Genomic DNA, 24,603 nt, shown 5'->3' on the forward strand with positions numbered 1-24,603 from the left:
GATGTGTGTCAGTCAGATCTGACTAAAGTTCACCACATTCTAACCTCAGAACTGAATAAGCGCCACGTACGTTTCCCTGCAACTCAACATGATCGCAAGGGTGGCCGGAGTGCTGTTTGAGCGGCAGGGACTTGCACCAACCACATCTCCGTGCGATGCATCTTCTACAAGGACAAGGCAGTGTCCGTCCAATCAAAACCCAACAATAAAACAATTATTCGACAGACTACACTATTTCTTTCTGGGCTTGCTAGCAAGGTTGGCTAATTCCACAACCCTCTCCCTTTACATCTACTAGATGTCAGAATAACACTGAAATCTAGAGCTAACGAGTCTCCGTGATGCCAGTCCGCTAGGAAGGAAGGAAGGAATGAGAGGTCGACATAGAAGAAGCAGGAGACATTTTAACTAGCCTGACAGACAATCAGTTCTCAAAGTAAGCGAATCTAACCTTACAGCTAATAACAGCGTTATCGGAAGAGAGGTGACGTTAGTAAGGTAACGTTAACCTAAGGGTGTATCTGTGCTGGTTTCTCGGATATAATTTTCAGATTCTTGAGCGTTAGCTTGTCAGCAACCATCTTAGAAAACAGACCTTACGTTAAGCCATTTAACGGAGTAGTCCATTTAAATAACAGCTAATGATATCTGTTAACTATCCCTTACCGGCCGCAAATTACGGTCCAGAACTAACGTTAATGTTTTACAGAATTGTTACCAGAATAATTGTATAACTATTTATTCTGCTTGCAAGCTAGCTAGCTAGCCAGCCAATAAACATGGTATTGAACATGTAACTTCCATAACCTGATATTAGCAACTGGCTGATAATTAACTACGGCTAGCTGGTGGTTGATTTGATTATGTGATATTTTAAATTGTTTTGTGAAATTAAGCAATTGAGGATGAACATGATATAGATGATTTGGTGGGTGTCTATTGTCAACCCGCTTATGGTGTAGGGTGTATTACAGAAATGCGTCCAGTATTTCCTGGAACTAGAGGTACAAGTTCAACATTCGATGTGTGCCTTGCAACAAAAGTAACAAACAGCAGCTAGCTAAACCTCGATTGTCTTTCGTGCTGTTTCAGATGCCAAGCATGAATGAACTCCTCACCAGTTGCCTTATCCTGTCGTGCCTGCTGCTGTGTTCGGAAACGGTGCCCATAAGTATGGACAAGACTAAAGTCAAGCCGCCCGAAGAGACCGTGGAGGAGACTCCGCAGAGCGTGGTGAGAGTCAGACACCCGCAGCCACAGAAATATAAACACAGCACAGATGTGTGCTAGTTCCTCCTGACTGCACATCTTACTCGCTGCACGCTAACACTGCGAATTCAAGATGGGACTTTGAATGTAGATCGTACCTCAGATGACGCGATTTCCTGCTTGCTTTGGAGTGCAGCCATATCCCACTTGCTGAAGCAGACAGACGCCCAGCTGCAGGGGCCTGCTAGGTTGTGCTTTATGCTGACCCTAACTCCCCGAGTTGTCCAGTGATGTGATAAGTGTGTGTGTGTGTGTGTGTGTGTGTGTGTGTGTTTCCCATAAGGTAGATGGGCTCTATAGTGCAAGCTAGTTTACTAGTCATGAGGCGCCAGCACACACCATTGGCGAATATATATCAACAACAGTGACGTGCGGTGAGGTTCGCAGCTGGTGAGGCACAGAAACCGGAAGTGATTATGTCATTCCGATCTCTAGTTGTTTAAAAAAAAAAATTGAAATGTATACATCATACATGTATACATGCTTATGGTTTAAAAATTGTCATCTCACCAGAATTGAAAAAACTTTGTTTTATTGTCTAATACTATTACTTTTAAACGATTATTATTATAAGAAGTTATGCGGCTCAATAGTCAACTGACTTTTACGAGGCTATAGGCCTACAGCTAAACGTACAATCGGTGTGGTAATTGAACTTTTACACCGTGTCAAATAAGATATTAATAGTTACAAGGTAGCGTATGTAGCCCTCCCACCAATGATATGGCTCATTACAATTTGTCTAGGGAAAATATAACCTTTTACACAACTCGGCAGTGATGGGCAGTAGCGTCACTACTTGTAGCGACGCTACTAGCTTAACTACATTTCTCAGTAGCTTGGCAGTAACGTCGCTATTTACAAAACCAAGTAACTTTTCAGTAGCTAAGTTCTTTTATTGATTAAGTACCGCAGTAGCGTCCTCGAAAGCTAATTTATCCTGGACCTTTCTGATGTTCATTCATAACAGGCTTCCCTGCAGCCATCAAACACAAAAATGAAGCAGTACGTCACTTTAGGGGAGACGAGTGAAAATAGATAGATAGATATCGTCATTTCAAGTACACCAGACGCTGCTCATACATTTAAAATTAATTTCTGCCCTAATTTTAAATGGGTAGTTTGCATGCAGATTCTAGACAACCGGATAACTAGAATGCTGTTGATATTTAGATACAGCTGAAGATGATGAAAGTTAAAAAGTGAAAAGTCCGCGCTGTCTGCTCAGGGAGTCGAATTGCGAAAATGCACGAAATAGACGAAAGATGAAGGTAGGCGAAGTCTTCTGCGCTCATTTGTTTTCATCTGCGTTTGAATTCCTGACTCAACAGCCATACCTTCAAAAGTACGTCACTTTATAAGAGACGAGTGAACCTAAATATGTTTTCAGATGCCTTCTTTGTAATCCAAAGAAAAAGTTCCTGTCAACATCAATGACATCCAACACAAACATACGAACACACGAATTTCATCCATGCAACCGTTTTTATCTGACTGACAGTTGTGTTGATCACTAAAATTGCATTGACTTGGCATGCAGTTTGTTTAACTGAAAGTAGCTTCTAATGTATCAAACTACTTTTGACAGGTTTATGTAACTTAGCTTGCTACTTTTTTTTGAGTGGTAGCTTCTGTGTAGTGAAGCTGAATTTATTGTAGAGTAGCTGATAGCTTAGCTCACTACAAATATCAAGTAGCTTGCCCAACACTGCAACTCGGACACTTGAATTCGAAGTTGAGAAAAAAACACTTACATATTTATTTACACAACGTATTAACAAGCAAACAGTTAAACACCACAGACATAGCACACAATACCAAAATGTTCTATTGACCGGTATAATTTAAAGGTGGTGCACTTTCGTTGGAGCTCGTAATCCATTCACGGCTCCCCTGCACCTAGCAGCCTTTAGCGAGGTTTGTGTTGCGCATGAATATGTCCCGTTTGGAAACGTGAAACACTCCAATGCAAATGTCAATACCTTCGGTCCCGTCGTTTGAAGCAAACATTTTAGCTCCGCCATTGGTCTCCCATTATTAATCATTTCACGTTTGGACTGCAAGTCCAATTTTGAGAACTGCTTCAGCTTAGCAATACAACCTTCCATTTTCGCCGTCAAGTAGAAGCCTAGAAGTAGCCCAACTTTAAAAACAACATATACCCGACAATTGACCCTTCCGCGACCACTCCCCAAAACGGTAACTGATCAATCATAGCATAGCAACGGTTACTAAGCTCGGAACCTCAGTCAAGCGAGCCATTTTGATGAATGGAAGTCAATGAGAGAGACGTCTGCTCGAGAAGAGAAAATGAAACGTGCGCTTATGGAGTGTGTAATTCTGACAGCCGATATCCAAAAAGTCTGGAGGGAGGGGTAACATTTTATAAACTTTATAAACTTCACGGGGAAAAAAACACATTTAAACCTGCTGTTAATATTGAACAGTAGGAGTCACTATTTCAACTATAAGAAATTGTATAATCAGGATCACAAATAAAGCTTTTGGCCCTAAATTGATCAAATCGGCCTCAAACAGGAAGATGTCAAATGGTGTAACCGGTTACACCATTTGACATTTCAATTTAAAACCAAAATCTGCAGGCATTATTTAGGATGACTATGTCAACACTTAACATTGGTGTGAATATTTAAAAACATATTTTACATTTAATATAATCACTTTGATTATTATGGTTTATTTATATTTTTACTGAGGTCATACCACTTGACATGTCACCTGACCATGGCTGAAAAACGCTTAATTATGTCACATTTTAGAGAGAGTACTAACCTTGACATGTAGCAGTTAGGTTCTTCAGGGGTCTTCTCTGTGACATGATCTTCTGGCACAATATTTACAAAATGGCACCTAAAATGCGGTTACATCACTTGACACTTCAAGAGGTTGATTGGCAGACATGATTCCCCATATTAATTTAAATATTCCGAACGATGATGTTACATAACTATTATTACGTTTTAAAAAGTGCAAGTGTAAGATTATGCCAAAGTATATCAGAGGCTATTTTGAAGAGAGTTTCACAATTTTTTAGCATGTTCTATTAGTTGGTACCACGTATTATGGTTACACCACATTGACAATTTTACCATTATTTTCCTAATATTCTCACCAAAATGGATAAAACCAGAACTTTTAGAATTTGGTCTTGAAGAAAATGATGTTTCAAAGTGATTTGATAGATTATTCTCAAATGTTAACACTTTTAAATGTATTTCATCCTCATGTTCACAAAAAAATGAGCGTCACGTCTTTGTTGTCTTTGGCATGTAATGTCGTGTCGTAAAATGAGCGTCACGTCTTTGTTGTTTTTGGCATGTAATGTCGTGGTTGTAGCCTATATAAGCTTATTGCAGACCCTTTTGCCTGCTTCGATCTGAGATCTTGCCGTTTTTCCAAAAAATGCTTGTGATTTCTTTGGGTAGAGCTGAAATTGACACGGTTGAAAACATGTTGCCACGCCATTCATACCAATGTTGAGAACCTGGGAAACGTGAATGCTTGACTGATATAGCAACCGTTGCTAAGGGGGGCGGAGTTTGCGGAAGGGTCCATTGCGCTCTCGCTCGCCTCCCTTCCAGAGGCAGTGGTACTGCCTGCCTCAGTAACAATATTTTTCAATGCGTTTTGAGCTCAACTCAAAGGTTCTACGCTTGCGCACGCATGCGTAAAACCCAGTTTGGAGTGATTGCGCAATCCTTACTGAGGCACTGGCTCAGCTGCCCATAGACACCAATGCATTTGCCTCAGTCCACGGCACGTCCATGTTTTCAGGAAGCGGAAATGCGCAAATTCAGCGATTTTGATAATAAAAATGCTCGAAATGATCGGAATCCTGCAGAAATTACAGCCATACTACAGATTAGTAGAGAAATATGAATATATATTTTATAATATATATATATATATATATATCTGCCTCCCCTGCCTCCTATGACTGCACGTCCCTGATCAACAATGTGTTGGATTTTACGGTCGAATTAGTTACTTCCGTTATTGTATTGGGAAAGTAGACAGGTCAACGAGAAAGCGATCAGAAACATGGGTAGTGCTTTGACTCGTGGTAACGTAAACAGACGGTCAAAGTGCTGAAACATTTTTAAAACACTGATGAAAGGAATTATTTGGTGCAGCAGCACACACAGCAACTTTACCCACATCTATAGACAATTAAACAGGCGCTCGGCGTCGACCTGACTCCGAAATTATAACAACCTGTTCAATAATGGCTCGGCAGTTAGAAGGATAGGAGTTGTGCATACAACGTTATTGCTACGTCCCTGTTGTATGACCAGGCAAAACTTCTGTCTGGCTGTGGGACTGCCAAGTCTTCCGAAAGCTCAATATTTCGAAAAAATGTCCGAAATATCTTTACCAAATGAAACCCTCTGTTCCGAAATGCCTTTGTTCCAACCAGTGGTGCCGGATTCATGTTTGTGGTGGGGTGGCAAAAAGTGCGTGTGCAAGGTGAAGAATGCTAGAGGTCAGCTCACTGGAAGAATTTTCATGTTTTACACATAGGCCTAAACAAGGAAGCTGGAAGTGCAGGCTCTGGCATAATTTAGAAATATTTTAAGTGGCACAAAACACACGCAGCATTTAATTTGCGCAGCGGAGACGCTTACCGGGCCTTTACGCATATAACTTTTCCTAGGCAATATTTGTTAACTTAGCCTACTCTGGTTTTGAATATAGGGTAGGCTACCACTCGTGAGAAGGAAATCACCGGCAGATTGTCGCAGGACATTACGCAGATCTTGTTAAGCACTGACAAAGCGTGCAATGCACATCATAGGCTTGATTTATTCAATGCAATGCCATTTTGGAAAGTGTTGTGTGTGTGTCTGCTGGTAACAAGAGGTAGGCTAATTATTTATTAGGTAATATTTGTTCGGCCCATAAAATTAATGATTATTTATTATTATTAGTTAAAGCACCGTACAGTTGATATTTGTGCGATTATTTATTAGGTAATATTTGTGCGGCCCATAAAATGAATTATTATTTATTATTATTATTAGTTAAGGCACCGTACAGTTGATATTGGCATGGCCCTTACATCTACGGACCAGTTAAGGCACTGTACAGGTAATATTGGCATGGCCCTTACATCTACGGAGCAGTTTAGGCACCGTACAGGTAATATTGGCATGGCCCTTACATCTACGGACCAGTTAAGGCACTACACAGGTAATATTGGCATGGCCCTTACATCTAGGGAGCAGTTTAGGCACCGTACAGGTAATATTGGCATGGCCCTTACATCTACGGAGCAGTTTAGGCACCGTACAGGTAATATTGGCATGGCCCTTACATCCACGGAGCAGTTAAGGCACCGTACAGGTAATATTGGCATGGCCCTTACATCTACGGAGCAGTAAAGGCACCGTACAGGTAATATTGGCATGGCCCTTACATCTACGGAGTAGTTAAAGCACCGTACAGGTAATATTGGCATGGCCCTTACATCTACGAAGCAGTTTAGGCACTGTACAGGTAATATTGGCATGGCCCTTACATCTATGGAGCAGTTAAGGCACCGTACAGGTAATATTGGCATGGCCCTTACATCTACGGAGCAGTTGAGGCACTGTATAGGTAATATTGGCATGGCCCTTTCATCTACGCACCAGTTAAGGCACTGTACAGGTAATATTGGCATGGCCCTTACATGCACGGACCAGTTAAGGCACTGTACAGGTAATATTGGCATGGCCCATACATGTACGGACCAGTTAAGGCACTGTACAGGTAATATTGGCAAGTGCCTTAACTGGTCCGTAGATAGATGTAAGGGCCATGCCAATATCAACTGTACAGTGCCTTAACTAATAATAATAAATAATAATTCATTTTATGGGCCGCACAAATATTACCTAATAAATAATCGCACGAATATCAACTGTACGGTGCTTTAACTAATAATAATAAATAATAATTCATTTTATGGGCAGCACAAATATTACCTAATAAATAATCGCACGAATATCAACTGTACGGTGCTTTAACTAATAATAATAAATAATGATTAATTTTATGGGCCGCACAAATATAACCTAATAAATAATAATGTACAAATATCAACCGACAGTGGTGCAGGAGGTAGAGAAGCAGTTTAGTAATGAGAAGTTTGTAGGTTCGTCTCCCTGCTGAAGCGTCTGCTAAAACGAGTGAAACTTACCTACTAGTTGTGTGTTAGTTCGTCTCCCTGCTGAAATGTCTGCTAAATGAATAAACATAAATGTAAAGGACTGAAACTTACTAGTTGTGCTTCTTGACATTACAAACCATTTTATCGACTGAAACCTACCTGCTAACTGTGTACCATTTTATCGACTGAAACCTACTAATTGTGTTTCTTGACATGCAAGTGCTGAAAATGCGGCTATTTTTTATCCCGGAAATCGCAATTGCAGATTGACCAATAGGAGCGTGGCCCTTATAGATGGCCGATCTACCGGAAAATGGAGACAAACATACCTCCTTTATTAGGAGACGGGCAAACCCTGTCTCTGCACTTAAGCTGTGTCCTCCACATGAGAAAGTGGAGGCGCCTGGAGAGGAGAATTGCGCGTCTCAAACGCGCTTACAATCAAGGGTTCCGCACGCTGCAGCAGCTGGGCAGCAGTTCAGATCTTGGTCCACAACTGTGTTTGACTTGTTTTGAAAACATACATTTTACCCAGCAATCATCATTCCAAATCTGAATATGACAAAAATACCAAGAAAATAAGAACGTATTAATTTCATTGTATCGTGTTTTAATAGTTTGGACGACACTTTTTTTTTTGTGTCGGCGACCTTTTCAAAAGTGTCGACTACCAAAGTATAAATTAGGCTTAACTCCCCGAGTTGTCCAGTGATGTGATAAGTGTGTGTGTGTGTGTTTCCCTCCAGGACACAGGGTTGCACTATGATCGCTATCTCAGGGAGGTCATCGACTATCTGGAGAAAGACCAGCACTTCAGAGAGAAGCTCCACAACACAGACATGGAAGACATCAAGGTAATCGAGGTGTCACCCTTCCAGCCTGGAGAAGGCTTACATTTATCATTCATCTAAAGCAGCGCAGCATTGTACAGATACAGATTTAGTCAATGGTGTGTGTGTGTGTGTGTGTGTGTGTGTGTGTGTGTTTGTGTACACATGAATCAGTCATCTAAAGCAGCGCAGCACTGTACAGATTTAGTCAAAGGTGTGTGTGTCTTTTTTTTTGTGTGTGTGTGTGTGTGTGTGTGTGTGTGTGTGTTTGTCTGTGTGTTGACGACAGCAAGGGAAGCTGGCTAAAGAGCTGGACTTTGTGAGCCATCACGTGCGGACCAAACTGGACGAGCTGAAGAGGCAGGAGGTCAGTCGTCTGCGCACCCTCATCAAAGCCAAGCAGGACATGGAGCAGGGGAACGGTGACCTTAACACACACACACACACACACACACACACACACACACTCTCAAACATGCCATCTGCCATCAACACTCACAAACTCATAATTGAATTGTGATTGAATTGTAATTATAATTGAATTGTAATTATACATGACATCACCACATGGATCAGCTAATTGACTATGTATTGTGTGTGAGTGTATGCATGTGTATGAGTGTATGTGTGAGTGTATGTGTGAGTGAGTGAGTGAGTGAGTGAGTGAGTGAGTGAGTGAGTGAGTGAGTGTGTGTGTGTGTGACTGTGCGTTGCTGTGGCTTTTTGGAGAGGTCATACATCGACATGTCAGCTGGCTCAGCTTTGTAATGTGGTTGCCATGGTGACCGGTCTCCCCAGTGATCATTGCATCATCTTCTATCTATTTTCTGATCAGTGATGAGAACTGTATTCTGCGCATACAAACACCATAGCAACCAGTCCACGTATAGATATTGGACAGTACTTTGTGTATGGCTGATTAAATGAGACACAGATAAGGCAGAAGTGCCAATAAAGTTGATGCACGGGGGCAGCCATCTTGGATTCTGATGTCGGTGTTGGAATTCCGACTTCAGGGGATGTTCCTGTTGAAACTTCTAACTTGGAACTGGGAAATTCTGATGTTGGAGTCCAACTGGAGCACGGTACTAGTGCTGATCAGACAGCAGCCGTGTACTGGGAGGAAGGGTGTGTAAATATGGGGATTGTGTTGGGACTTAATTTACAGATGACCAGTGTTAAAACCTTTAGGCCCACTACTGAAGGGTTATCATTTGGATGATATCAATGTGAGGTGTGGGTGTGGTTATGGCAGAGTAGACCATCAGGACCTCCTGAAGCAGTTCGATTATGATTGTTGGCGTGAGGCTCACATGTTTGGTTTGTGTGTGTGTGTGTGTGTGTAGGTATGGCGGTAGACCACCAGGCCCTCCTGAAGCAGTTTGAGTATCTTAACCACATGAACCCACACACCTTTGAGGTTGACGATCTGGACAGACTCATCAAGTCGGTAAGAACACACTGAGGAAGTATGTTTGTGTGTGTGTGTGTGTGTGTGTGTGTGTGTGTGTGTGTGTGTGTGTGTGTGTATGTGTGAGCACACTGGGACATGGGAAGGTGTAACGTGATTTTGAGTTTGATATATGCATCAGCGTGTGTGTGTCTGGGACAATAATAATATTAATAATAAAAAAGTTGCCATAGAAACGTGAAAGAGGTTCTTTTAAAAGCCCAATGCAAATCAGATTCTACAGTGATTACCTTCACATCACACACACACACACATACTCACACACACACACACCAATGCTAATCAGATTCTACCTTGATTTCCTTCTGGGTTTTTTTTTCAGTCGTTCACATTCTCATCTCCGCATAATGTTTACTGTTGCACACATATCCCCCCCCCCCTCCCCCCACTAACACACACACACACATGCACATAGTAACATTTGAATATATGCAACAGGATTCTCATGGTCATATACTTTATCTGCTGGGCGGTGTAATTATGTAAATAACGGGTTCAGCATCAGCTGTTCCGCTTCTAGATGTGTATGTACACAACCATGTTAGTGTTTGGAGACAGTGTGTGTGTGTGTGTGTGTGTGTGTGTGTGTGTGTGTGTGTGTTTGCGTTTGAGAGCCAGATAGTGTTTATTACAGCAAAGAGTGCTAAAGCAGCTGCTAATGTCAGCAGCCCTGAAGCAACTCACATGCAAGATGCATACATTTAACATGGGCATTTATTGAATGGCTTTGGCAGATGCCAAACTCTTTCCTGTGCAAGAAAAACTCTCTCTCCCTCCCTTCCTTTCTTCCTCACTCTCTCTCGCTCTCTGCCTCTCTCTCTCTCTCTCTCTCTCTCTCTCTCTCTCTCTCTCTCTCTCATACAAACATACACAGATGTTAAGTGTGTGTGTGTGTTTGTGTGTGTGTGTGTGTGTCTCTAGGCGACAAGTGACCTGGAGAACTTTGATAAGGAGCGTCACGAGGAGTTCAAGCGCTATGAGATGACGAAGGAGCACGAGCGGCGTGAGCACCTGAAGACGCTGGACGAGGAGGAGCGGCACAAGGAGGAGGAACACTACGAGGAGATGAGGAAGAAACACGCAGACCACCCCAAAGTCAACCACCCGGTGAGACTCACACTCACACTCACACTCACACTCACACTCACACTCACACTCACACTCACACTCACTCTCACACTCACACTCACACTCACACACACTGACACACACTCTCACACACACACACACTGACACACACACACACACACTTTCGCACACCCTTTTACAACCACCTATACCACCATAGGTCATGCTGTTTAAGGACCTCATTACTTGGATGTCAGTTAACCATTATGTGTTTGTGTATGTGTGTGTGGTTATGTGTGTGTACAGGGCAGCCAGGATCAACTGAAAGAGGTATGGGAGGACAAGGATGGTTTGGACCCGGACGACTTTGACCCCAAAACCTTCTTCAACCTTCACGGTACACACACACACACACACACACACACACACATACACACAGCTTGGCCCTACTGTAGCTGTGTGATGGTATTGATGCTCTTCCTGTCCCACAGACAGTAACGGAGATGGTTTCTTTGATGAGCAGGAGCTGGAGGCTCTCTTCACCAAAGAGGTGAGTGGAATTAGATGTCACTGGATGGTGACAGACGGGTGTATCACGTGTGTTTATCTGTTTAAAGGGACTTACCCCAGAGTGCACAGAGCCTTTTTTATACATTCAGTAGAGCAGAATTGTTTTTGACTTTGGTCATATTTCTGGTGGGATATCATGCATTTTTATTGGCTAGTCTTGTATAGACATGCTGGATTGTCTGTCTGAGATTTAATGAGCATTCTGATTGGCTCTCCTCAGCTTGAGAAGATCTACGATCCGACTAATGAGGAGGACGACATGGTGGAGATGGAGGAGGAGAGACTGCGTATGAGGGAACACGTCATGAACGAGGTGTGTGTGTGTGTCTGTGTGTGTGTTTGTGCGTGCATGTGCGCGTGTGTCTGTCTGTGTGCAAGCTGTAGTAAGGCTGTATGTAATATATGAGTATTTATAAGTGATTGGGTGTTGTGTGTGTGTGTGTGTGTGTGTGTGTGTGGTATTAATAAGTGATTGGGTGCTGTGTGTGTGTGGTATTTATAAGTGATTGGGTGCTTTGATTGTGTGTGTGTGTAAGGCTATATGTAGTAAGTGATTTGGTGCTGTGTGTGTGTGTGTGTGGTATTTATAAGCGATTGGGTGCTGTGTGTGTGTGTGTATGTGTGTCTGTGTGTGTGTTAGGCTATATGTAGTAAATTATTGGGTGCTGTGTTCTGTAAGGTGGATGCCAATAAGGACCGTTTGGTGTCTCTAGATGAGTTCCTGGTCGCCACCAAGAAGAAGGAGTTCCTAGAACCTGACAGCTGGGAGGTGAGCAGGGCACACACACACACACACACACACTCACATACACACACCAGTGATGCGCGGGCACGTGTCTAAATGACCCGCGACCGACAGGCGTTTTCGACTAACTCGACCGCAACTCGACCGAAAATATGAATTATTAGAATATTGTACCTGCCCCGCTTACCGACCCGCTTATTATTTAAAAAAAAAAAAAAAACAGTTGTTTATGCTGTTGTTTAGCTAGCGGTATTTGGTTATGCAAAACCCAGTAGGCCTACAGATATCGCATTAAACGTGTACAATGACCTTAAATGCTCAGCTGTTTGGCGTGGGGAACCAGCATTATTAGTTTAGCCTATGCCTATTGTTTTCATCCCGCAGCTTTCATGCAAAAGTTAATAAGGATTTCCATCAAAGTGGATGCTCCGTTGAAACCCTCCCAAACACAAAAGCAGGAATAACATATTTCAAAAAACAGGTAGGCCTAACCTAGGCTATAATGAAAGGCTTACCGGTGCCGCATTTGTGACGGGCCATGTTGGTCGTGCCGACTTTGTGGCTGTCGAACTTGTACAGTGTATCGCACGAAGTGCACATAACGTAGCCGGCACTAATGTCATCTTTATCAATCACCTCTGCAAATGTTTCCCACACTTTGCTCTTTCGATTCTCGTGTTTTTTGAGTTTCCACTCTCCTCTCTTTAACTTCTCCCTAACCGACTCCATCTCCCTTACTGCCAGTTGTCATGCAGTCAATGATGTCTAATTTGTCTTTTATAAAATGTATGTTTACAATATAATTAAATACAAACGTTTCGTCGGGAGTTTTTTATTTATTTATTTATTTATTTTCGCCGGCTCGACCGAATGCAACCCGAATATAATTAAAAATATTTTTTGATGACTCGTCACCGCGGGTTACCCGCGGTCACCCGTTCATTTTGGATCAGCCCGCGCATCACTGACACACACACACTTCATTCAGAATTTTTCACACTCACACACTCACACTCACTCAGTCAACACACACTCTATCTCTCTCTCTCTCAATTCTCAATACACCATTATGTACGCACTCATTCTTTGTCATACACACCCTGACCTAACCGATAACCTCTTCTCTCAACGTTGTGTATCTTGTGTGTGTGCCTGTGCCTGTGCCTGTGCGTCTTTGTGTGCGTCTGCGTGTGTGTGTGTGTGTGTGTGTGTGTGCGTGCGTGCGTGCGTGCGTGCGTGCGTGCGTGCGTGCGTGCGTGCGTGCGTGTGTGTGTGTGTGTGTGTGCTCAGACTCTGGAACAGAACCAGGCGTACACGGAGGAGGAGATGGGTGAGTTTGAGTCCCATCTGGCCCAGCAGGAGGAGGAGCTGACCATGAAGGCGGAACACCTGAAGAAGCAACGAGACGAGCTGGAGAGACAGCAGGAGCAGCTCAATGCACAGAAACTAGAGCTTCAGCAGGTACACACACACACACACACACACACACACACACACACACACACACACCAGACGAGCTGGAGAGACAGCAGGAGCAGCTCAACGCACAGAAACTAGAGCTCCAGCAGGTACACACACACACACACACACACACACACACACCAGATGAGCTGGAGAGACAGCAGGAGCAGCTCAATGCACAGAAACTAGAGCTTCAGCAGGTACACACACACACACACACACACACACACACACACACACACACACACACACACACACACACACACACACACCAGATGAGCTGGAGAGACAGCAGGAGCAGCTCAATGCACAGAAACTAGAGCTTCAGCAGGTACACACACACACACACACACACACACACATTTAAATTATTTATTTGAATCCACCAATCATATTCTTTACAGAAAGGATTCAAACATTTCTCAGAGGTTAAATACAGCTTAGTGACTCATGGGTACAAGAAACATCTCCTACGCCAAACAGCAAGACTACCTATAACAGCTGATACAGAGCAGAACTTGACTAGTTGTTTGGATTGCCTCTTACTAAGTCCTGCCAGTCGTAGCCCACTGACCGAAAGCTTATGGACATGCCCCAGACTTCCAAATATCAAAACTACCAGCTTGCATGTATAGCCTAGGTCTCTTATTTTAGCAACAATGGGCTGGTATTTGGTCAGTTTGTCAAGGAAGGCTATGTCCATGTAGAGGTCATAGACACAGGCTACTTCCAGGATTATTACCTCCCTTTTAACCTTGTCCAAGAAAAAGACATCAGGGGTGTTAGGGATGTTGCAGAACACATCATCAGAGCTGCCAAACCAATCCGGTATTATACGGGAGTGTTTGTATAATGACACATTTGGGGGGAATACTCCCTTTACAGTACTAGCAATGAGGTCGACAATGCGGTCGTGGCGTGCAGTATAAAGTCCTTTGTATTTATTACATCCATTGACAATATGAGCAATGGATTCTAAGTGTTGGGTGGGATTGGAGTGCATTATGCAGTGTGGATGATGGTTGTGCGGGTACCACAATGCCAGGTTGTACTTGGTTGGCAGCACCTGTAGTCTGGCTTTCACAGTAAAGCAGAGGATGTCCTCTCCTACAGCAGCATTCCTGTAAACTGTATGTGAGACGGAGTGGTCAGCAAAGTCAAGGCATGCCAACTTCCCCTGCATTCTCAGTCCAGTCCAATGTTGTTTTGCCTCTGCCTGTTTAATGTTCAGGAGAGACTTTCTTGCAGTTTTGTTGTTGAGTGTTTGTTGTGTCCCATTGTGGTAGACAGTAGCCTCCACATTAACAGCCGGGTCTGTGACAACTGCATCAGATGCGTCTGGTGCAGGGTGTACATTTTCTTTCTCCCATCTCAGTTGAACTGCCGCTCTGTTGCACAGGTCATTGAGGTCCGGCCAGTCTGACCGAACACCATAGCCTGCAGCTTGGGTGTCCAGCTTGCCATTACCTTTCCTCCTGAAGCCCAGGAAGTTATCCTGGCCAACATCTGCCAAGGGGACCTTTCTCCTCCTGAGGTCCAGTAGGAGGGAGGCTCTGGCTAGCTCTCGAACGGCAGCATCGTCATTGTTAAGCATCCTGATTAAGTGTGTCAGCCTTGTAGTGGTGTAGGTCCACTCCACATTAGGGACACCGAGCCCCCCCTCTCTGTGTGAAAGGAAGAGTATATCCCGAGTGGAGTGAGTGTTCAGACCCAGCCATCTCCTGACAGCTTCGACTGTTTTATTGTTCATGTCTTGTAGGACATTTTGTGGGATGTGGACATTGGCAAAGAGGTGTTGTATCTTTGCCAGGGCCACTTCTCTGATGGCCTCCAGTTTCATGACTACAGGGAGGGGCGAGGAATCAATCAGATCGATTCTGTTTTTATAGTTACAGGATAGCTCCTGTATCTGCTCACCCCACTCACCTGCAATGTTGAACCTATGGCCCAGGTAGGTGTAGGTCTCATGACGAGAGTAGACCCTGATTGGCTGTCCCATGAGTGTGAAGGAGGGAGGTTTGTCTGACTTTGCTTTGTACCAGCGGTTACCACCGCTGCGTCGTTCATAGAGTGCTGCGCATTTGGTGTGTTTTACCTCCAGCTTTGACCAGAGCAGAAACTCATCTGTTCTTCTCAGCATGTCGGCAATTACACTCTCATCCCTAGAGGACATCTCCACATCATCAGCGTACCCCTGAACAGGGTTTGGGGATCTGATTTGTGGTGGTGCACACTGACAGAGCCATTTCATCCACTGGTTGATAGCAAGGATGAAGTTTACCGCACTCCAGGGGCAGCCGGTTTTAATCCCTACCTGGAGGGGTACAGGCTCTGTGAGCTGGTCTCCACAGATGACTTGCAAAAAAGATCCCTTGTACACGTCTGTGATGATGTCCACAAAGGGTTGAGGTAGATGGATCTCTTCCAGTGTGCGGAGCATCATGTTGTGAGACAGTGTCCCGAAGGCATCTCTAAAATCCAGGAAAACAGTATATAGTTTACATGATTCATGTTTAAAGTCATCAATTCCGGTTTTGAGGCAGAACACATGTTCATTCATGCCTTGTCTGTCTATGTAGGCCTTCTGTTTAGGTGAGAGAATGCCTGTGTCCACAAGCCATGGGAGGATGCGGGCAAGAAGGCATTTCATGAAAACTTTGTAGACAGTGGGGAGAAGAGAAATGTCTCTCCATGTAGATGGATCAGTAGGAATATTGTCTTTTTTGGGAATTCTATGTATGAGGGCCCCCTTCCATGAATGGGGTACTTTCCCATTCATGAGGCAGATATTAAATATATTAGTGAGAGTTTGAGTGGACCAGGGTTTTGTGGCTTTAATGGTTTCATATGTCACCCCATCATATCCACTAGCTCTATTGTTTGGCAGCTGGGACACAACTTTATCCACTTCATCAAGAGTGAAGTTAGCTGTGGATGGATAATAGTCTGGAGCAACTGACTCTATGCTATTGGCCCAGGGGGGCGGGGTCACTGGTTCAGAAGGGGGTGATTGACATTTGGCCAAATAATGTTTATACACATCACTGGTGTCATTAACAGTAGGTGGGGGAGAAGGAAAGGTACTCTTATTGAGAATTATGTCAATGGCTTTTGATTTTCGGTGCTGCCATAGGTACGATAGTTTTTCTCTGCTCACTGCCCTTGGAGATCCACCGCGTTCCACTGCTCCTCTGTTGCTGAGAGATGGTTGGATGACGTCTCTCACGTAGGTCAGCTGTTTCTCAATCCAGGAAGTAATGGAGACCGGTGTAAACTCTGCTGAGTATTTATCTGTCAAGGGGAACTTTTTTAGGACTCGTGTCACATACTTCAGAAGTGGTAATCCGAACTCCTTCCCGTTGGCACGTCACGCACGAAATATTCCATTTTGAAAGAATACTCCAATGAGGATGGATGCAACGTTAGTCCATTTCTTCGGATCACCGGAGCAGGCAAAGTGAGTTTTTTCTTGGAGTTGCTTGGTATCCAAAGATCTCCTGAAGTGTCTTTCGTGGACCTCGAACATTGCCCATTCATGACATTGTAGTTGGCGCATGTAGTTGTTATAATCCACAGGTAAATCCTGGCCGTCCTGTGATGGTTGCGGGACGGGGTCGTGGGTTTGCCGCGTTTGCTGTTTGTAAATGCGGCCACTAATCAAGGCTTGTTTAAAGGCTGATCGTATCACTGTGACTAGGCACATGTTTAGTACTAAAGTCCAAAGCATATTACCTCTGCTGCATTAACGATGGCAGTCACAACGGGCGAGATGTTTAAGGTTTTAAATTGGCATAGTTTGGCACGGAGCTGCGATGCACACACACACACACACACACACACACACACACACACACACACACCAGATGAGCTGGAGAGACAGCAGGAGCAGCTCAATGCACAGAAACTAGAGCTTCAGCAGGTACACACACACACACACACACACACACACACACACAAACACACACACACCAGACGAGCTGGAGAGACAGCAGGAGCAGCTCAACACACAGAAACTAGAGCTTCAGCAGGTACACACACACACACACACACACACACACGATGAGGTAGAGTGACAGCAAGAGTGTTACTGTGTGCGTTCTCTCATCAGAAGAAGTCTCTGTCTCTGTCTGTTAGGCAGTGGAGCACATGGAGAAGATAAAGAAGACCCAGAGTTTGGAGCCCCCTGGGGGTGAAGGTGAGATTACACACAGCACCCAACATTTGCTCATCCTAGGCATGCTACTAAGCATTACTAACCTACTGTTCCTTTGTACATAACTCATCTCCACCCTGTGTGTGTGTGTGTGTGTGTGTGTGTGTGTGTGTGTGTGTGTGTGGGCGTCTCTCCCTTGTCTCCCAGTAGAGGACAACGCCATCCCACTAGCCCAGAACCAGGGCCACCCTCTGCCCCCTGGCCACGCAGAGCTGCCCCCCCACCAGGAACTGCCCCACCAGGAACTGCCCCAGCAGGGGTTACCCCAGGATTTCCATCCAGGCCCCCCAGGCTATAACCAACTGCCCCAGCAGGGGCTACCCCAGGATCTCCATCCAGGCCCCCCAGGCCATAACCAACTGCCCCAGCCCGGGGGGCACCTGGAGCAGACAGGCCATCTTTTGCCCCCGGGAGAGAAACACCAGCCCCAGGAGCACAATGCCATACCTTAGGGATATTTGACCACAACACGGACTGGAGCTGAGGACCTACATGTGACTGAGCAAGTGTGTGTGTGTGTGTGTGTGTGTGTGTGTGTGTGTGTGTGTGTGTGTGTGTGTGTGTGTGTGTGTGTGTGTGTGTGTGTGTGTGTGTGTGTGTGTGTAGTCCTGACTGTGGGCCTGTCTTTGTGTGGATTTTGGGAGATCCTGAACTGGACTGAATCAACATTGGGACTCCTGATCATGTTCATTGATTAGAGATCAACATGGGAACTCCTGATCATGTTCATTGATTAGAGATCACAGACAGCACCATGACTTTTCATATATTCTTTTTAATTGGAAAACTGTAGGCAACTGCATCATGATTGACTGGTCGGGTGTCTGTGTGTGTGCGTGCGTGCGTGCGGGAGTATGGCGCGTGTGTGTGTGTGTGTGCTACACATTGTTTTACAGAAATGTAGAGAATTGGAGAGTGCTAAAGCCACTGTTGCTGGATTAAAGATATAAAGATTTTTAGTGTTACACTTTGATGTGAAATAATGGAGGAACAGAAGAAATATGATGAACTCTGGTCTTCCTCATTGTCCTCTATGGAGATAAGTGTCTAAAGGGTGAATCTATTCTATTCATTTATTATTTTCTAGCAGCTAGTGGCATAGGAAACATTGTTTGAATAAAGGGAAGAATGTAGTCCTTAAAATATCAGTACATTCCGGATGCAATTTCATGAAGTCAGTCAAAAATCAAAAGCCTACAGGACGTTGGTCTCTTCAGGACAATGATTCAAAGCAGGCCTCAGATTTCACCATGAAGTACTCCATTAAAAGCAACATTACCTTTTGGGTTCCCTGCAGCACCACATCTTAAGCAGGTTTGAAAATCTGTGGATAACTTGTAAACGTGCATATATGGAAACTCATAAATAAGCCTTTCTGTTCCGAGGGAGGGTTTTGAGACCACAACAATGTGTTCAGAAATCTGCAGTGGACATGTAACAGATTAGACTGGTTGACTCTGTAAACTGAATGCACTCAATTCCTTCTATTTCTAATCAACACCGGAATAAAGGACTAGGCATTCTGGGCTAATATGGTTCTGATCAGGTCTGGCTCTTATCTGGTTCTGATTTGGCTGTAATGTGGCCCTAATTAGTATAAGCTCCTACTTCACTTGAAATGAAATGTAACCCTTTGTTTGAGTCTGTTAGAGTTAAACCTTCTCAAGAATACTTGAAAATGTTGCCAGTCAATGGGATGTTTCATTGTGCTAACTCAGAGAGCAATTGGTTTGAGTAGTAGTGTGTGTGTGTGTGTGTGTATTAGACCGTCAGTGTCTTCCTTGTCACATCTACTCGTCAGGTAGGTGTATTTCCGGTCGATGTCAGGACCTGAAACTTGTGATGCTCCCCTCACAAGCAACACCCTCCAGACCCATTGCAAGATCCTTCTTTAATGGAAAGCTTTGACAGTGCAGTGCTCACATACACACATTTCAGATGCAGTTCAGTGCGACCACAGGCAATATGGCTCGGTGTGTTCATATGACACCATGTGTAAAACACATCCCGACAGGGTTCTAACTAACAGTCAAGCCAGGCGGAAATAAACAGAAAGAGCTGTTCAGCAACCTGGATGCAATCATGACGGCACAGTTCACACTTCTTGTGCAGACAGGAAGTGTGTGAGGAGTGACTTTAAAGCTTCTGAGTGTCATGGCATCCATCCCATAATGCTTTTCTGACAGCTTAAACACTACAGCAGGCCCAAACAGCTCAGCGCCGTGAGACATGAGGTTACCATAGCAGCCGCATTGGGGATTTCTCCCGTGGCTTCAGTCTGGTTTGGGCCACTCGTACGTGGAAGCCCCCTGCCCTAAACTGGATGACTTCCTGGTTGTGCACACAAGGCAGAGGTTCCTGCTAGTTCAGAGACATAGTGGGACGGACCCAGGGGGAGTGGAAGGAGAGGAGAGACAGGACAGGATCGGGTTGGGTTGGCTGTGTGTGTAGAACTCTTATAAGGGTTCTAACCCTTCCGCAAGGGACTTAATATTCTACTAAAACAAAGTGTCATCAACAATGTAAGATTCTAAACTTCCACATCATATTCCATGGACAGATATTTTTTAGAACGTTCATTATACAACATTCTAAACACAGAGCTTTGATGGGGTTTCTGAAGGTTGGGGGGGTATGTTAGAGTCTCTCATGAGAGTTACGGTAGGGGGGTGTTTTTAGGATTAATGGGAGCTGTAAGGGCAGTTCAGGGGTGTGCTCCCGAGCGCTCCAGAGTTAGCTGGTGTGGTGTGTGATCATCCCTCGGCTGTGTCTGAAGGATCCTCCACGTCCTGAAACACACACACACACACACACACACACATCGCAAGGACATACATGTAGGCTGGGACATTAATGTGAATGTACCTTAACACACACACACTGTAGGTTCCTTGGTTCCTATTTGAAACGTTAGCTTGACGCTCTGATTAGGTCTCTCTTTCTATGTATCAATTCAAGTTATTCCACGAGTCCACTTCCTTCATTTAACTGTTTACTTTAGTTTCTTCAATCAACATTAGAGACATAAACGGGGTTATCCACAAATAACATAAAATATTAACGTATAAGAGATCGCTAAATCGAGAGAGGTCAAAATACTATTTCGCTCCAATCTTTCTTACTTTGTTTCAATCTTTCCCCCCTCGACACATGTCAAAATAAAAGTGCTTTACAGTAAGCATAAAAATCATATTAAATTCCTGTCTCCTCTCATATCAATGCATTTTAACATATTAAAATCATGAAATTATAAAACATATTAATCTTAATAATGAACGTATTTCCTTTTTAAAGTAAAATCATCAACACTTAATCAGACTGCATTTAGGCTCCTACACACACCATGACAAACATATACACATACACCCACACAGTTGTGATCAGATCAATGCACATCAAATACACAGGAGGTGCAAACTGCAGAATAAGACGTGTGCTGCCCAGATTGTTTCTTGCCGAAGAAGAGGTTGAACCTTTGACCTTGTAGCTTACACTTCTGTCTTCTACACACAAACACACACACTTTAGAGCTCCAGGAGTTCTTTCTGGATTAGGCATATGACACTGATAATGACACTGATTTTAAAAGTAATGCTTATGGCCTGTGAATGTTGTTGTTTGTCCTGATGGGCATTCCAAGTATATGGTTAAGTGTCAAACCTGGACAAGTTAACTCCGTTAGTGGTAAATCTCCTAATTGATAAGCCCTATGGCTTCATTCTGCTAGGAGAAGAAAGCCTTCTATAAAAACAAACTGAGTTATAGGTGTTGGGTAATGGGTGCGGTTTGGGGTTTGAGCTGGTGTAGGCGTACAGGGTACTGTTCGGCGACGCTCGCTAAGCGGTTTAGCGAGCTAAATTCCAGGCTAAAAAAAGACAACACCACTTTAGCGAGTTCGGCGTACCAACTTTTGCTCAATAACCATGGTAATTAATCGCTTAGCACTAACCTGCTCCAGGGCAGGCTAAGCAAAGTTTAGCTGGCTAAACTTGCCACACCCACGCCAAAAGGAGGGATCCCATTGACAAGAAGTCATATTAATAGTTTGATTAGCGTAGGAAGAGTTCTTTGCGATCGCCAAGAAGATCCATTTTTCCATCATGATGAGTTCTTGTATGAGTGCTACTGATCCACCCGACAAGGAATAATTAATTTAAAAGACCTTCTCGAGTCATTTATTGCATACACCACCGTCACCATTGAATGTCTTCACTTTTTGTAATGTCGGCGATGCGGAGAACAAAGCACTCATAATTATGACATTGGTAGAGTTGATAAACCCGAAATAACTTTAATTCGCAGCCTGAGACGTGATTTTTAGTTTGCACATGAATAGCCTACTAACGTTTTCTTTGATCCCAGGAAATTTGAGCACATAACCCATCTCCATTACGGAGATATTGGCTAAAGTTGTTTTACCTACTTTAACTTACATCATTTCAAACGTGTCTAATTTTTGTGCAGTAGTGAATGGTGGATGGTGGATGTGGATGGTAAGGTGGATGCATGATAAGAAGAGAGAAATAAACACTATTTATTTGCATTGCTTCAATTTATTGAATTTCTTAGTAATATACAGCCGCGGAAAAAATTAAGAGACCACTTCAAAATTATCAGTTTCTCTGGTTTTACTATTTATTGGTATGGGTTAAAGTAAAATGTACATTTTAGTTTTATTCTATAACCTACTGGCAACATTCCTACCAAATTTCAAATAAAAATATTGTCATTTAGATCATTTATTTGCAGAAAAATGACAATTGGTCAAAATAGCAAAAAAGATGCAGTGTCTTCAGATCTCGAATAATGCAAAGAAAACAAGCTCATATTCATTTTTAAACTACACAATACTAATGCTTTAACTTAGGAAGAGTTCAGAAATTAATATTTGGTGGAATAACCTTGATTTAAAATCACAACTTTCATGTGTCTTGGCATGCTCTCCACCAGTCTTTCACATTGCCGTTGGGTGACTTTATGCTACTCCTGGCGCAAGAATTCAAGCAGCTCGGCTTCTTTTCATGGCTTGTGACCATCCATCTTCCTCTTGATCACATTTCAGAGTATTTTTTATGGGATTCAGGTCTCGAAATTGGGCTGGCCATGACAGGGTCCTGATCTGGTGATACTCCATCCACACCTTTACTGGCCTGACTGTGTGGCATGGAGCATTGCCCTGCTGGAAAAAACACTTCTCAGAGTTGGGGAACATTGTCAGAGCAAAAGGAAGCAAGTTTTTCTTCCGGGACAACGTTGTACTTTGCCTGGCTGAGGTTTGTAAAAGACCATAAGGATTGAACCAAAGCGGACTGGAAGGTCTCCTAGTTCGTCTTCTCTGATGAGTCCAATTTTCAGCTTTGCCCAACACATGGTCGTCTGATGGTTAGACGTAGACCTGGAGAGGCCTATAAGCCACAGTGTCTTGCACCTACTGTGAAATTGGACTCATCAGAGAAGACGAACTAGGAGACCCTCCAGTCGGCTTTGGTTCAATCCTTATGGTCTTTTACAAACCTCAGCCAGGCAAAGTACAACGTTGTCCCGGAAGAAAAACTTGCTTCCTTTTGCTCTGACAAGAGCAATGCTCCATGCCACACAGCCAGGCCAGTAAAGGTGTGGATGGAGTATCACCAGATCAGGACCCTGTCATGGCCAGCCCAATTTCGAGACCTGAATCCCATAAAAAAAACTCTGAAATGTGATCAAGAGGAAGATGGATGGTCACAAGCCATGAAAAGAAGCCGAGCTGCTTGAATTCTTGCGCCAGGAGCAGCATAAAGTCACCCTACGGCAATGTGAAAGACTGGTGGAGAGCATGCCAAGACACATGAAAGTTGTGATTTTAAATCAAGGTTATTCCACCAAATATTGATTTCTGAACTCTTCCTAAGTTAAAGCATTAGTATTGTGTAGTTTAAAAATGAATATGAGCTTGTTTTCTTTGCATTATTCGAGATCTGAAGACACTGCATCTTTTTTGCTATTTTGACCAATTGTCATTTTTCTGCAAATAAATGATCTAAATGACAATATTTTTATTTGAAATTTGGTAGGAATGTTGCCAGTAGGTTATAGAATAAAACTAAAATGTACATTTTACTTTAACACATACCAATAAATAGTAAAACCAGAGAAACTGATAATTTTGAAGTGGTCTCTTAATTTTTTCCGCGGCTGTATTTACATTTAGTCATTTAGCAGACGGCTTTATTCAAATCGATTTACAAGGAGATGTAAAACCACAATTATTACGGAGGCGAAGGGGGGCAAACCAGCGATTTGTTGCATGCAATTCATGAGCTCTAACCGCTACACCAAAGTCAAATATTCCACATCGGAAAAAATATCACGGATTAGTCAGCCTATACAGTTTCTTATATTGGTGTCACTGCCGCGGCAGTGTTGAATTTTGACATGATTATGGTCTTGAATTCTTCATAACACGTTCTTGGTCATATCCTGCCTTAGCGGAGACAAAAATTATTATTTTTCTTTGAGTTTAGACTATTAAAAATCATGGTTTTGGTGATCGACCTTTCCTGCCTTTTGAAGCAGGACGTGCACGCGCGATTTAGCTGACGAGATAACTTAACTAGATAATTTTTTATTTTAGCGCACGTCGCCAGACCGGCTTGGCCTGTTCTCATTTAGCGAGCTAGTTAATCTCCAGTCGCGAGCTAAATTAATTATCTTAGCTTCAGTTGTACGCCGAACAGGGCCCAGGAGTAGAGGTGGTGTTGTGTGATTGGGGCTGTTTGTTGTATTTGTGCAGGTCTGCTGGCCTGGGCATGGAGTGTGTGTTGT

At 43.5% G+C, this 24,603-nt stretch overlaps 1 protein-coding gene across 2 annotated transcripts; it reads left to right on the forward strand.

Moving 5' to 3' along the window:
- Positions 1 to 225: 225 nt before the first annotated feature.
- On the forward strand, positions 226 to 18,764 carry nucb2a (nucleobindin 2a). 2 transcript variants are annotated; one of them, XM_080856076.1, is made up of 13 exons: positions 226 to 436; positions 1,093 to 1,233; positions 8,188 to 8,295; positions 8,561 to 8,693; positions 9,618 to 9,721; positions 10,664 to 10,849; positions 11,117 to 11,207; positions 11,302 to 11,360; positions 11,601 to 11,693; positions 12,060 to 12,149; positions 13,416 to 13,586; positions 17,721 to 17,781; positions 17,947 to 18,764. In XM_080856076.1, exons 2-13 carry the CDS (start codon positions 1,093 to 1,095, stop codon positions 18,249 to 18,251), a joined length of 1,542 nt encoding a protein of 513 aa, XP_080712202.1. In that variant the 5' UTR covers positions 226 to 436; the 3' UTR covers positions 18,252 to 18,764. The 2 variants fall into 2 exon arrangements, with proteins under 2 accessions (XP_080712202.1, XP_080712203.1); XM_080856077.1 differs by having other exon boundaries at positions 17,950 to 18,764.
- Positions 18,765 to 24,603: the final 5,839 nt, after the last annotated feature.

The sequence above is a fragment of the Sprattus sprattus genome (assembly GCF_963457725.1).
Source record: "Sprattus sprattus genome assembly, chromosome: 18".
Lineage (NCBI taxonomy): Eukaryota > Metazoa > Chordata > Actinopteri > Clupeiformes > Clupeidae > Sprattus > Sprattus sprattus.

Excerpts from the sequence above, each read along its gene's own strand:
- nucb2a (XM_080856076.1), top strand. The coding sequence starts at position 1,093 with ATGCCAAGCATGAATGAACTCCTCACCAGTTGCCTTATCCTGTCGTGC. Across the intron at positions 10,850-11,116 it reads ACCCCAAAGTCAACCACCCG|GGCAGCCAGGATCAACTGAA; the intron begins GTGAGACTCACA and ends GTGTGTGTACAG. Across the intron at positions 17,782-17,946 it reads GGAGCCCCCTGGGGGTGAAG|TAGAGGACAACGCCATCCCA; the intron begins GTGAGATTACAC and ends CTTGTCTCCCAG.